The sequence below is a fragment of the Brassica rapa genome, chromosome A03 (assembly GCF_000309985.2).
Source record: "Brassica rapa cultivar Chiifu-401-42 chromosome A03, CAAS_Brap_v3.01, whole genome shotgun sequence".
Lineage (NCBI taxonomy): Eukaryota > Viridiplantae > Streptophyta > Magnoliopsida > Brassicales > Brassicaceae > Brassica > Brassica rapa.
The window spans coordinates 8,382,220-8,396,044 of NC_024797.2; the positions used below are offsets into that span (position 1 = coordinate 8,382,220).

Sequence of the window (13,825 nt, forward strand, 5' to 3'; positions counted from 1 at the left end):
AAAATTTTTGTAAATAACTAGAAGATATATAAACATATTACAACAATATTAATTAATAAAATATTCTATTAAAATTTAAAAGTTTAAATAAAAAGAACTTAATTAATATTGAACTTCAAGCAAAATAACATATTATTCTATAAAATGATTTTCGTAATGCATATATGATATATTAGTGCATTTCAAAGTAAAAATGGCTCTCTTCATTTTTACTTTGTAGATTACGAGCTAAAAGTTGTTGAAATTGGATGATATTGATACTTGTAAATACATTAGATCGGAACAAGAAAGTAAAAGAGAAACATAAAATATTGCTAAAAGACTAATTTCTTTACGATGATATTAATACTCGTGAATATATTCGATATGAACAAGAAAAATTGTACGAAAAATACATCAAAAACAACAACAACAACAACCATCTTAAGTTACACAAAAAATTTTGGACAATATTTGAAAATTTTGAAGATTTTGGATCAAACTTACCTTACTATAAGTGTTGTTGTAATATTTAAATTTGTGTAATAGTTATGTCTTCATGTAACTTTTTTTTTTAAAATTATTAAGTTTCTTTTGTATATTATTGTTGTCTAAATCTAATTTAAAATGTTTTAAATCTTATTTTAAAGTTTTATTTAATTTTATGTGTAAGATTTAAAATCTGTAAATAAAATTAAAATGTTGATGAGATATTTTTTTAAAATATTAAAACAATAAACAATAAATATTTATGAATCATAAAAGTGGTGTGTGATTGTAGAGACCAAAATGCAAATAAAATATGAAACTTCAAATTTGAAGTTTTGAGTAGTGAAACTTCAAATATAGAGTTTCGCTCTTCAAAACTTTAAATTTGAAGTTTTGAAGTTCTTTTTTTGAAAAACAAAAAACTTCATATTTGAAGTTATATTTGAAGTTATAGAGTGTCTTTTGGAGATGCTCTAATAGGTTTCATATTAAATTAACAAAAAGTAAAGGAAATCCATCAGTTCACTAGGAAATCCACTATATTATCAGCTAATCTTGGGTTCGCCTATATTGTTAGTAAGCTAATTGCAGTGGTTAAAATCTATTTCTATCAAACTTTGTCAACAAGTATTATTTTTATATAGCCATCAACAAAGAACAACCTATTGCAAGATTTTCAAAATGGACATCTGAAAAAGAAAGAAAAAAAACATTATAGTATCATAATAGTAAATGCTAAACAAAGTATTTAGATTTGTTCCAAAGACATCATTCCCTATAAAAGTTAACAAGAACAAAAAATGGAAAAAACTAAAAGTAAAAAAGAGTTCTTATTTGATAGATTTTCAACATTTTAAAGAACTTTCAAACCACATGTAACTTTTTTTTAATGATTAAGAAGTTCTGAATCCCAAGATCCATACATCTCTCTAGGGCCAAATGTTAACTACATTAAATTAATTTTCTTTAAGAGAGTAGACTCATTTCAAGAACATACCCCCTCTACGAGGTGATTTTACCCACTATATTAATTATCTTATCAGTACATTTTTATTTTAGACTTTAAAGTTTAATATATTAATGGTATAAGACACTCATTTTAAGAACCTCATTCATCACTAATAAAGATGCTCTAATTAACAGTTTCTCTTTTGATAAACTTTACTTGTTTTCTCAACTTTTTCATTCTTTTAGTTGTTTGTTAAGACTATATCCACCTCTATCATAATTATAGTCTATAGAAGTGCTGTAAAATTATTGTTAGCGGGATTCAAAAAGACTCTACCATGGTACGGTGGTGAAGTCGTGATAATGTTGCGCCAGGACACAATATGAATAAATCGAGTAAGGATGTCTTACTACAAAAAAAATTATTACGGTAATATAATTTTTTCCAGTAAAATTTTCGAAAGAGCCAAACAATATGCAAAAAGTTGTACTACTATATTACTTCTTGGGAATCTGCAGCCAATGTGATCTGGAACGTCTACCAATGATTACTGCAACACCGTTAGTGACACAATAGTTCTGGTAATAACTATGAAAGGCAAAAGAGGTTTGTTGAAGTCATCCACATTATCATTTTAGGTGTGTGTTTCGTGGGTTCCAGTGAATGAATCAAAGTTATTTTTGGGACATTCTATTGCTTAGCTTGTCACGGGGGACATCTTAAATCATTTTCCATCAATTCTCACATGCTTCTACGCCATCTGTTCATTTAATTCATTTGTTAAATATTTCAAACTGATGATTTTTTTCTGTATAAGATAAGGACAGAACTAGACAGGCAACCTTGGCTATTTTCTTCTAGTTGATTCTGTTTCGTTGATTTGTGTTTTTAAAATAGTGGGGTTTTCACAGGAGTACTCACATGTAAGGGAAGAAAATTATTTCACGTTTCTTTTTATTTTGACATTATATATGATTCTTGTGAAACATGGCCACTGAAAGCAAACAAACAAAAAAGACCAACATATAATTGGTTTTTTTATTTATAGTCAAATTTGGCTTGATTGAAAGGAAAGTATATATGACTTTTTGTTTAGAACTTACTCAAAATTTAAATATTTTACAATATTAAACTATATGTTGGTTTGTGTTTTCTGCAACTATCCTGCATGCGAAAGACAGTGTAGTTGGGAGTGAGGAAAACACTATTAGTAAGGAAAAATAACGTTTAATTCTGATTATGTAATAGTTGGGACTTTGGAGGAACAACAAAGCATATATTCCCATTTGGTTGGATTTTATATTATACATGCTATTCTCTATATATAATTTGAGAAGTGAGTGTGACAACTCACAAAACTAGTTTCTACGGGAATTAACAGGCTCAAGATTCTTTTAGGAAGATCCATGAAAACGATATGTATTGCAAGACAATAATTTAGCATCTATATAAATAGGGAAAATGTCACAGGATATATATGCACATAAATTTAGTGAGAAGATGAAAATAATGAAAAAAGAAAGAAAAAACAAGAAGTCGGTGTTGGAATAGTATCCTATCAGGCGTTGAAACCTTACTAATATGCTAATCGATTATAATTTGGAGTCTCAACCCCTATTTTGCAAGTAGAGCAATATGCTAATCGATTATAATTTGCAAACCCCTTACTAATATGCTAATAGCCACCATCACATCGAGCCTTTGTAAACCACCCAAGTATCTGTTCATAATATCCAATCCATGGTATCCTAATAGACCACATACCGAGTATTTATCTGAGTACTTCTAAACAGCAAACATTTCAGATTTCAATATATTGAAACATTTGAAAACAAAAAATCTGACCCTCGTTAATCTCTTTTATCTGTAAGGACATGATGAACCATAATCATCATTATGGTGCCACTATCATCACAGCCGTTCAGTAACCGAACTTGTATTTCAAATAAAGACCGATAAAACCTGTATAGAACCTCTCTTAACAACAAGTCTTCTTTGTAGAGGTTTTATTTTCTGTTTTAAATTTAAATTTAATTATTTAATAAATACATAATAGTAATAATACTTTATAGAAGAGAAACTGTAATCGGATATCTTACCGTTAAGCTTGCTCTTAAAAGTCTAGGAAGTTAGTATGTTTTTAATGATATTTATTGAACTTTATATGTTAAAACATTTATCCTATCATAAATGGTTTTGACTTATGACAGATTATGAAAAAAAAATTAAACTGTTTTAAGTTTTAACTTGTTTTAATTTTTCAACGACGATTATATAAGAAACGGATTGTTTTGCCCCAAACCATAAACCAGAGTAGTCCCTGATTAACAGTTTAGCTTTGGTGTTATGTCCTATCTTCGCTGTAAGCTAAAAAGACTCCCATAATTCTTAAGTAACCAAATCCTTCAATTTAAATATCAGAAGAGTTGAATATAACCATCATTACACTTCTGGGATACAATCAGAGAGGACACTGTTGAGGAGATTCAAGAATAAAAACGCTAATATTCTTGGAATTAGATTCTTATTGATAAAAGAATTAGACTCAACAACAAATCTTAGATCCCAGAAAAATGGAGTTTTCTTCTCTGATTGTATCAAATCAAGGGAAGCATATTGCACTTGTGTTCATATGTTTAGTATTAATCTTGAAGATAGCCTTGGTTTCTTCTGTCAATCAGGAAATCCAGGTACGTTATAAATGGTCGATTTATTTATCTAAAATTTGTGCTATTTTAATATTCTCGGTGATGGTATATATATATATATATAGATTTACACGGTGCATTTGGGTGAGAGGCAACATGATGATCCTAAACTTGTTACTGATTCACATCATGATATCCTCAGATCGCTTCTTGGAAGGTAATTTAATCATGTGCATTGGTCTATATAATCTTCCCGAAGATGCATGAATGTTGTGCGGAAAATATTGGTTTATAATCCTTTGAAATGTTTTGACTGATGATGCAGCAAAAAAGCTTCCCGTGAGTCTATGATTTATAGTTACAGGCATGGCTTCTCAGGCTTTGCAGCGAAGCTCACACCATCTCAAGCAAGGGAACTCTCAGGTAAAATTTGATGCCTTAGACCTAAGAAGCGTGTTGCACAAGAATTAGGTCAAACTCAGAAACACTTCTACTTAAAATATTCACTTTGGATTCTGTAATAGAGCATCCGGATGTTGTTCATGTGACGAGAAGCAAGTATATGAAGCTGGCAACAACAAGGGTGAGTGATTACTTGGGACTCACTCCAACAGCTCCAACTGGTCTCGTCCATGAAACTGATATGGGAAGTGGAGCAATCATAGGAATCCTGGACACAGGAATATGGCCAGATTCAAAGTCATTCAGTGACAACGGTCTTGGACCAATCCCGACACGTTGGAAGGGAAAATGTGTTTCAGGAGAATGGTTCAACGCATCATCAAGCTGCAACAGAAAGTTGATAGGAGCTAGATACTACGCAAAGGGTCTCCTCGAAAGTTACAATGGGACATACGATGCGATGGAGAAAGACGAGGTCATGTCCCCATTAGACGTAACCGGTCACGGGACCCATTGTGCATCGATCGCCGCGGGTTCTTTCGTCCAGGACGCAAGCTTCTTAGGTCTAGGCTCGGGAACCGCCAGAGGCAGCGCCCCGCGAGCCCGCATAGCTTCTTACAAAGTTTGTTGGAGCAAAGAGGTGTGTTACTCACCGGATATTTTAAAGGCCATGGATCACGCCATTCGAGATGGCGTTGATGTTATATCGATGTCGCTAGGATCCACAATACCGCTTGAGTTCGAGGTTGATAGAAGTGATTTTGCTATTGGTGCTTTCCACGCCGTTATGAAGGGAATTCCCGTGGTATGCGCTGGTGGGAACGATGGTCCCCATACGCAAACCGTCTCGAACGTTGCTCCGTGGATCATAACGGTCGGGGCTACGACCATGGACCGAGAGTTCTTCACGCCCATCACTCTTGGAAACAATGTAACCGTACTGGTATGTGTGCTTAGGGCCATCTCAATTTTTTTGGACCCTGTTCAAAAAGTATTAAAGATATATTTAAAATATAGTGAAATGGTTTTAGAAATTAATAGTTATATTTATATATGTTTAACAATTTTTTTTATAAATTATAAACTCTAAACTAGTCAAAATCAAATTTTGAAGTTTTAAACTATAATTTATGTATATATATTGTTGAAATTTTTTTAACTTTTTTTATTTTTATATTCGGACCTTATTCGACCGCACCACTTGCGGGTGCTATTAGACGATCCTGCGTGTGCTTGTGATCACAGATCCTGCGTGTGCTTGTGATCACAATAAAACCGCTGTAGCTAGCCGTTTCATTTAACTCTCTATTTTGTGGGGTATCATTCCTCAGGGTCAAGAATCTCTATACACGGGAAAAGAAGTCGGATTCGCTGATATTGTTTACTTGGAAGACTTGACAAAAGATGATATTCTAGCCGGTAAAGCTAAGGGAAAAATCGTGTTTGCCTTCCAAATACAATCATCATTAGATATTGAAGAATATGCAAAATCTAATGGCGTTGTTGGCGTCATTATTGCGTCGAACCCATACGACCATATAGCACCGGGCACCACGGATATCCCTTATGTCTACGTAGACTTTGAAATTGGGATGGACATTATGTTGTATTTCAAAACAACCAAGTAAGTTTCTCCTCGTTTCTCTATATGTAAGAGTTCTTTTTGATGTAACGGAGTTTTATTTTATTGGAATGAATTTCCGAAGATTTCCAAAAGCTAAGATCAGCCCTACCAAGTCATTCGTTGGCCGACCCTTCTCGACCAAGGTCGCAAGATTTTCGTCTAGAGGTCCCAATTCAATATCTCCTGCCATTCTCAAGGTGAACTATATATGAGCTCCTTACTTACTTACTTTTTGGTCTCTTAATTACATTCCGTTGTACTGAAGTTGGCTTGTGGTTTTAAGTACAGCCTGATATAGCAGCACCAGGTTCAGGTATACTTGCAGCCGTACCATCAGAAGAAGGATACGCATTCATGTCGGGGACATCGATGGCTACACCTGTTGTTTCAGGAATAGTCGCACTTCTTAGACAAAAACGCCCTGACTGGTCTCCTGCTGCAATCCGCTCCGCTCTCGTCACAACCGGTAAACATATATACATTTACTTTTTATTCACGCAAATATATTTGTTTCTGCTCGCGAAGAAAATACATAGTGAGTGACTGATAAGCATTGCAGCATTACAAACGGACCCATTCGGAGAGCCTATTTCAGCGGAGGGTTCCCCGCGCAAACTTGCTAACCCGTTTGACTTCGGAGGCGGTCTAGTGAACCCGGGGAAAGTAGCAGACCCGGGACTTGTCTACGACATGGGCTCCGATGAATATGTTCACTACTTGTGCTCCGCAGGCTACGAAAATAAATCCATCTCAAGATTACTTGGAAGAATATACACTTGCCCTTCTCCAACTCCATCCATGCTTGATGTCAACGTGCCTTCCATTACGATTCCATACCTCAATGAAGAGATCATTCTAACTAGAACTGTTACCAATGTTGGACCGGTTGGTTCGGTTTACAAAGCTGTGATCGAACCGCCTCTCGGTATTAAACTTCAGGTGAGTCCTAAGACTCTAGAGTTTGGTCCCAACACCAAGAAGATTACATTTACGGTGAAAGTCTCCACGACTCATCGATGGAACACTGATTATTTATTTGGGAGCTTGACTTGGACTGACAATGGAGCTCACAATGTTAGAATACCTCTTTCTGTGAGAACAAGACCTTTTAACTTGAAGATATAACAAAATTATTAATATTATCGAATAATAATTATAAAATCATACCAATGTGTATTTGTATTCGTTATCTATCGAAAGGCTTGATCAAAAAAAAAAAATATATCGGAAGGCAATCAATGTGACAATAATAAATCGTATAATATTTAAGTCTTATATGTAGTCCAGACTGCGGAAGTGATTTGTGGGTTTTAGGACTTTATTACTTTTATAAATAGGTCTTTCTTCTTCTTCTTTTATCGGCTATAAATACAATATAAACTCTATAAAATAATACTTCATAATAAGACAATAAATAAATAATTATTTCAGTGCTAGATTGGGCTAAGTTCAGAGCTTTCAAAGGAGCTAGCAGGAATGAAGAGTGCTCTACATTCTCCCTTTTAACCTCAACCGCTTATTCCCTCTCCTTCATAAGTGTTACTCTTTCTTTATTTCTTATTCTTTACCCAAGAGTTTGTGTTGTGTGTTATCATCACCACCAATATTAATTTATCTAATGAAAATATCATTTTTGGATCATTTCAATATCTAACACTTCTTAAAGACCTTATCTTCAGAATCTAATTTTGGTTGGGTGGCAATAGAGCTTGCTGCCAAAAAAGTTTCCATGTTACAGAATTAGTGATTCATATTTGCTTCTTTCTTTTTCATTACATTTTCTGGTTCATTTAGAGATTAATATTTATTTTTAGGTTAGTCTATAACGGTTTTACCGGTTTAGTAGGCTCACGTTAATCCCCTCGACGAGGTTCTTTTAACTTTTGACGATTCCCCTTCAGTAATTCAAATTATTATTATTTTTGGTCGAAAATCAAATATGAATTTGTATACTGTATATATATTTTTTTTCTTAACAATATATCGAATATTGAGGATAATATCAATATCATGACTTATGAGCATGACTCAAAATGGCGTTGAACTGTATTTATCTTAATTTAACTTTCTAATAATAATAATATTTATTTTCCTTTTTTCAAAAACAAAAATTGATTTACTATACAGATTCTATATGACTAAAATATCTAACTTTCTTTGATTAATTTATTTAAATTAAACTTTCTTAAATTTATTATTTTATTTAAATATTTTTCCTCTATTATTGATTTTTTACTCAAAATATGTAAACACAGTAACTGATTGACAAATGTTTGATAAACATGGTAGGAGTTGATAATAAAGGTATTTTATTCCTACCTTATATAAAATTAATTTGCATAATGTACTAGTTGAAGACAATTTACTTTGTATTTGTAGGATAAAAATCTTGTCACTTCACCACATAAATAGCGAATTTCATTTAATTAAAATGAATTAAGAGTTGATAATAGTTGTTCTCATCTTCCCCAAACATTTCCTGTTATATTATCTATTTTTTATTACAGAAAAGGGTACCGAACTTTCTTGTGTGAGCTCATCCTTAAAATGTTTTAAAGAAAGAGACTTTCATTAACTCAAATAAAATATCTTCACAAATGGTATTTTCTAACTGCCTAAAATCTAGCTGAAGCGTCTTATCGAAGAAGAAACACAAACTGAAACCGAAGAGCAACAGATCAGAGAGCATTTGCAGCGGCGCGCATCCGTTTCCGGCAAAGGGTTTAGATTCAATTGTCTGATTTATCATTCTTCTGAAATAAAAACGAAACCTTGTTGAGATTTGTTGTTCTCAGACATAAAGTTCGTTGCTTTCCTCTCACTTGTCACTCAACTGGATCTTGATTCTGGTAAAGTCTTGATCTTTATTGTACTTTACGACTCTGCTTACCAATAATTTGAGTATGTTCTAGCTATTACATGTTTTCAGTTTTGGGTTTATGTTTAACTCTTTGTCTGATATAATCATTCTTGATCTCCTACTTTGTAGGAACTTGGGAGTTCTTGAACTGAAACCGCTCCTGGTTTTGTTTTTGGTGTGTATATGAATGAAATGGACCAGATACGTTGTTCAAAATCGATCACTGTTTGTGAAAGTTCGAGTGGATCTGTCCCTGAGGCTGTGATTGTAGTCGCTGGTCTCAAGGGTGAGACCAGTGACTCTGTCTCAAACCATGTATTGATCGAAGACCAAAAAGAGAATGATTCAAGAATGAGGGAAGATGGTGTTGGATGCAGTAACGGTTCAGCTCATGCCGTTCACGAGGAAGTTGCAAATAATGTTACTGCGGTAAGCTGTCACGAGAGTGATGCTTCAGAAAAAGCAAAGGAGAAGGAGTTCCACGTGGTAGATCTGAGCGGTGGAGGAGAAGAAAGTGATAACGGGCAAAGAATCTGCAGGATCTGTCATTTTGGTTCTGATCAAACACCGGATAGAGTTTCTGGCAAGTCAGTAAGTGTAGACTTGATTGAGATTGGTTGCAAATGCAAAAACGAGCTTGGTCTTGCGCATTTTCATTGCGCTGAAGCTTGGTTCAAGCTAAGAGGAAACAGGTAAAGTATTCAGCTCCTCTTCAAGAATCAGCGTAAAGTCTAATCTTTGTTATAAACCTCTGTTTCTCTTCTTTCTAGTGTATGTGAAATTTGCGGTTCTTCAGCGTTGAATGTTCCAGTAAGGTTGACGGAGGAGGAGTGGAGTGAAATAAGGGACGGTACAACGGATGAAGGAAGAAGACGTGGAAGTGGACAGTCTTGCTGCATCTTCATGGTTTTTCTGCTTACTATCATTCTGCTTCATTGGTTCTTCAAGAAGATGAGTGGTTACTACCAAAACACATAAAATTAATTTGTTAGTTAATAAGCATATATGTTTGTAACTTGTACATCCTATTCCGACTCTTAAGACTATATGGAAACAGAAGAAGATAGAATATAATACAAGTTCTTTAGATCAAACTCTGATTAAAAATTTAATAGATCGCCAAGTTTTTAAACAAAACCTTTTTTCTGAAATATGTTTTATAGCTTCAGACTTAAACATAGTGTGTGTGTTTTTTCCTTCAAACAATCATTTAATCAAGAAGGGCGTTCATCTCATCATGTATTCATGTGTCCATGCCTTACATATGGGCCAATGTGGTTACATGTGATTATATCCCCAAACATAAACGCATGGCCGGTCTTGGACATGGACAAATAAAAGCACATGGTCCTCAAAATTTTTAAAAATAATTTACATAAATATAAGCTCTAAATTTATGAAGGTCTTTTATATAGTAATAGTCTATGGTTCTCAAAACTGTTAGAAATAATTTTACATAAATATAAATTCTAATTTAAAAAAAATGTTTTGTTAATTTTTTATTAAATTATTTATAATCTCTAAAAATTTAAGGACCATATGTTGTACAAACATTCTATAGATTGTTTTGAGTAATACCACAGCAACGTACATAACTCTGAATTGCATGATAGTTTAAGAACAGGAAATTAATCCATACACTTGATGACTAATAAATTAACAATTTCCACAAAGGAAAGGTAAAAATACCTTGCTTATTATACCAAGAAAAAAAAATCTTGCCTTTTGCGAAAAAAAAAACCTTGCCTAGAGATATCAGAAGATATATTGTGTTTGCATGGGATGAATTGCGGGGCAAATCTCCTTTGGCAGAGAAACATTTTGCTTGCATCTCAAGCAATGCCAAAATCATCTGCCATAAGAGTATTCGCCCAGTAATACAGCCATACATTGATGATCTCTCTTTCTTCACAACATCTACATTACTTTTGTATGTCTTCTTACTGTTTCGCTCACTTATATCTGAGTTATTGTAAACTCATGCTGGACTAGCAAAGTATATATATTTGAAGAAAGTGTACAAGTAAAAGCATATTCTGTGGCAGATCTCATGTTTCATAGAGCATATGTGTATAGTATAATCCTAAAGACCAACCCCTTCATGCGGTCCTCATGCTTCTGATTCGGACTTTAGCATCCCAATTTACCAGGCCTTTAAAAAAAAAAAAAGAATTGCAAAATACTTTGCTTGTGAATTGTATACCAAGTTTTGTGGATTCATGTTTTTAATAGGAATTGTCCCATAGTATATGCTCTTTGTATCAAGGTTTATAAATACGTTACATAGTTTGATTTTTTTTCATTTGAAGCAGTCAAGTGAGAGAGGGGGAAAAGACTAACATTTGGTAGAAAAACATTACAGGGTGAATCCTCTATTGGCAGGAGACGCTGATGACTCAATACATTTTGTCATCATTTTCCTCTGCCAAAGGAGATTTGCCTCGCAATTTTTTCATACCTTTATTCATTTCTTCAGTCTACTACACCAAGGTTCTTACTCTAATGATTTGTGTTAGAGTCGTCGCTATATACTCTGAATTCTGAAACTTTGATATATAATGTATGTTGTTGACCAAAAAGAATATTTATTCATATAGATCAAGAAAGAGCCTACTATTTTTCATTCAGTGATGTTATTTGAGGTAGATTATATATTGTTACCAAATACCGAATCATACATTTACAATTTGTTAACAATGTAATAAACACAACAACTATATTGTCGAATATTATATACTCTGAACAGTCAAAACTCCTTTCTTTTAGTTCGAACCTTATCTTTTGATAGAGGCTTTCACACAGTTAATCAAAGAATGCTATCAACTCTAAAGAGAATCCAAAACCAAGTTCAAAAGTCAAGTTAAAACGAGATAACGATTTTACAGTTTTCATGATTAACACTTTGAAATATAGCTCTTTTTTTTTTTGAAAAGTGGAATCTAACATGTTTCTGAAACAGAATTGTCATAAAAATGGTTTAGCCGTTTAGGGAACCTTATGTTCGATTAATTTGTGGAGAGAACTGTTGATTGCCTCTAACTATATACCTTTTACGATATTTCTAGTTGGCTACATCTGTCGTCATAAATTTTGCTAACAAGAAAAAAAAGAAGAACAAACGGTTAGATACTATTCTAAAGCAAATATGTGTCGTCAAACTAATAATCAAGGACACTATCATGCAAGCTAATGTTTGTTGTACTTGGATATATCATACACTTAATGAATATGCTTTCAGTGCATGCCTCTTGAGGCATATAGTTAACTTTCATTTTGGCTTTTTTCAAAGCTATATAAATCGTAAAATCTCAAAATTGAGCCAAGTGACACAAGAATATATAGGATATATACAAAGTATGACATTTTATTGAAGTAATTATATTCGACATAGTGACATACTAATGGGCTGGTCAGTAAAAGTAAGACGATATATACCATAAAGTGGTAAAGTTGACTTAATTAATTGTAATTTCTTATATTTTTTTTTTATAATGAGGATATTAGTAGTTTAGTACGTACTTCAGTCTTTTTAAAGTATGGATAAGAGAAAATTGGTTAATTGTGAAAGTGTACTACAATTTACGAGTTTGTATTCCTGTGAAATTTATAACTTAAGGTAACTTGACCATGAAGAAGCCATATCTCTCATTTAAGGAGTTGATAGGTGCCAAACGTTCACAAATATAAACACAATTGCAGAAGATTAGACACAGTTGGGAAGACTAGATAGATGAGTTGAAAGCTATATGTCCAAAAGAATTCAATCTTTAACACCTGCCAAGTGCCAACACAAAAAAAGTTTTGTGGGGTTTCAGTATGAAAACCTGGAGAGTACAATACCATGGATCTTCCATTTCTAAAGGATCATGTTACACTAATAAAGTAAAGTAGAACAAAAATGTGGAGACTCGGATAAAGAATTCTCAATGCTCTTATGGCCACAAAATATCAGAAGCATAAACGGATCATTCCTTAAGAGATTAATTATATGTGCGTAGGAGAGATTTTATTCTGATCGATGGATAGTGCCATTGGATATGCTTCTTGCAGTGTTATATATAGACACAACACGAACAAGTATGTTAGTAGAGAGAGAGAGATGATCTAAATCTAAAGATATATGGAGAAGGTGCAAATGCATTACAGGGCAAGATCTCCTTTGGCAGGAATCTATTACTTCAGTCTTACATATGCATATATGTTTGTGGCGAGCTCTCTGCCAAAGGAGATTTGTCCGGTAATTCCTTTGCACCAATATCTTACATATATATATATATTTTTTTTTTGGATAATCGGATTTAATATTTTTAGTCGAAGTGGATACTACATTCTTGGATATATAGCTAGTAGAAAAACCATTGTAAGCGTCAATAATTTGTTTTAAGTACTACTAGATGTTAGTGGATGCATGATGCATCGCATGAAGTTCATGAAGCGGGTAAGTGAAACCATTGGTTGACTAATTCATTTTGATTTTTCATATCTTTATTTTAGTATTCTTAAAAACTTCCAAATTTAATTTGTTTCTGATTAAGACTTCTTTTCTTATTTTTACCATCGTAGATGTGATTTGAAAACTAGGAGATTTCTTTATATGGATTTCTCAAAGATTCTTGGAAAATACTCACAAAACTTGAATTTGATTAATCATGGAGTTTTGGTATGCGATATGATTGCAGTGTATTTCATTATATAATGTGTTTGATTTAAACAATTTTCACATTAATTAATTAACTATCCCTTATTTAACTATTTTGATTTAAAACACCCTATAAATTCTAACTTAGGCTTCGAATGTTTACCACCGCTCCGTCCCGCACCGCAGTTAACAGTAACAAAAATCTCTACATATACCATATATCTATACGTTTTTA

The 13,825-nt window shown here is 33.2% G+C and overlaps 2 protein-coding genes across 2 annotated transcripts; both read left to right on the top strand.

Moving 5' to 3' along the window:
* Positions 1–50: 50 nt before the first annotated feature.
* Positions 51–9,101, top strand: LOC103857522 (subtilisin-like protease SBT3.16). Its single transcript, XM_009134727.3, has 9 exons — positions 51–4,107; positions 4,191–4,282; positions 4,391–4,488; positions 4,590–5,410; positions 5,799–6,091; positions 6,174–6,288; positions 6,380–6,557; positions 6,651–8,940; positions 9,081–9,101. The coding sequence occupies exons 1-8, from the start codon at positions 3,991–3,993 to the stop codon at positions 7,214–7,216; spliced, it is 2,280 nt and encodes a 759-aa protein (XP_009132975.1). The 5' UTR covers positions 51–3,990; the 3' UTR covers positions 7,217–8,940; positions 9,081–9,101.
* On the top strand, positions 9,082–10,301 carry LOC103857523. Its single transcript, XM_033286085.1, has 2 exons — positions 9,082–9,643; positions 9,722–10,301. The coding sequence occupies exons 1-2, from the start codon at positions 9,135–9,137 to the stop codon at positions 9,927–9,929; spliced, it is 717 nt and encodes a 238-aa protein (XP_033141976.1). The 5' UTR covers positions 9,082–9,134; the 3' UTR covers positions 9,930–10,301.
* Positions 10,302–13,825: the final 3,524 nt, after the last annotated feature.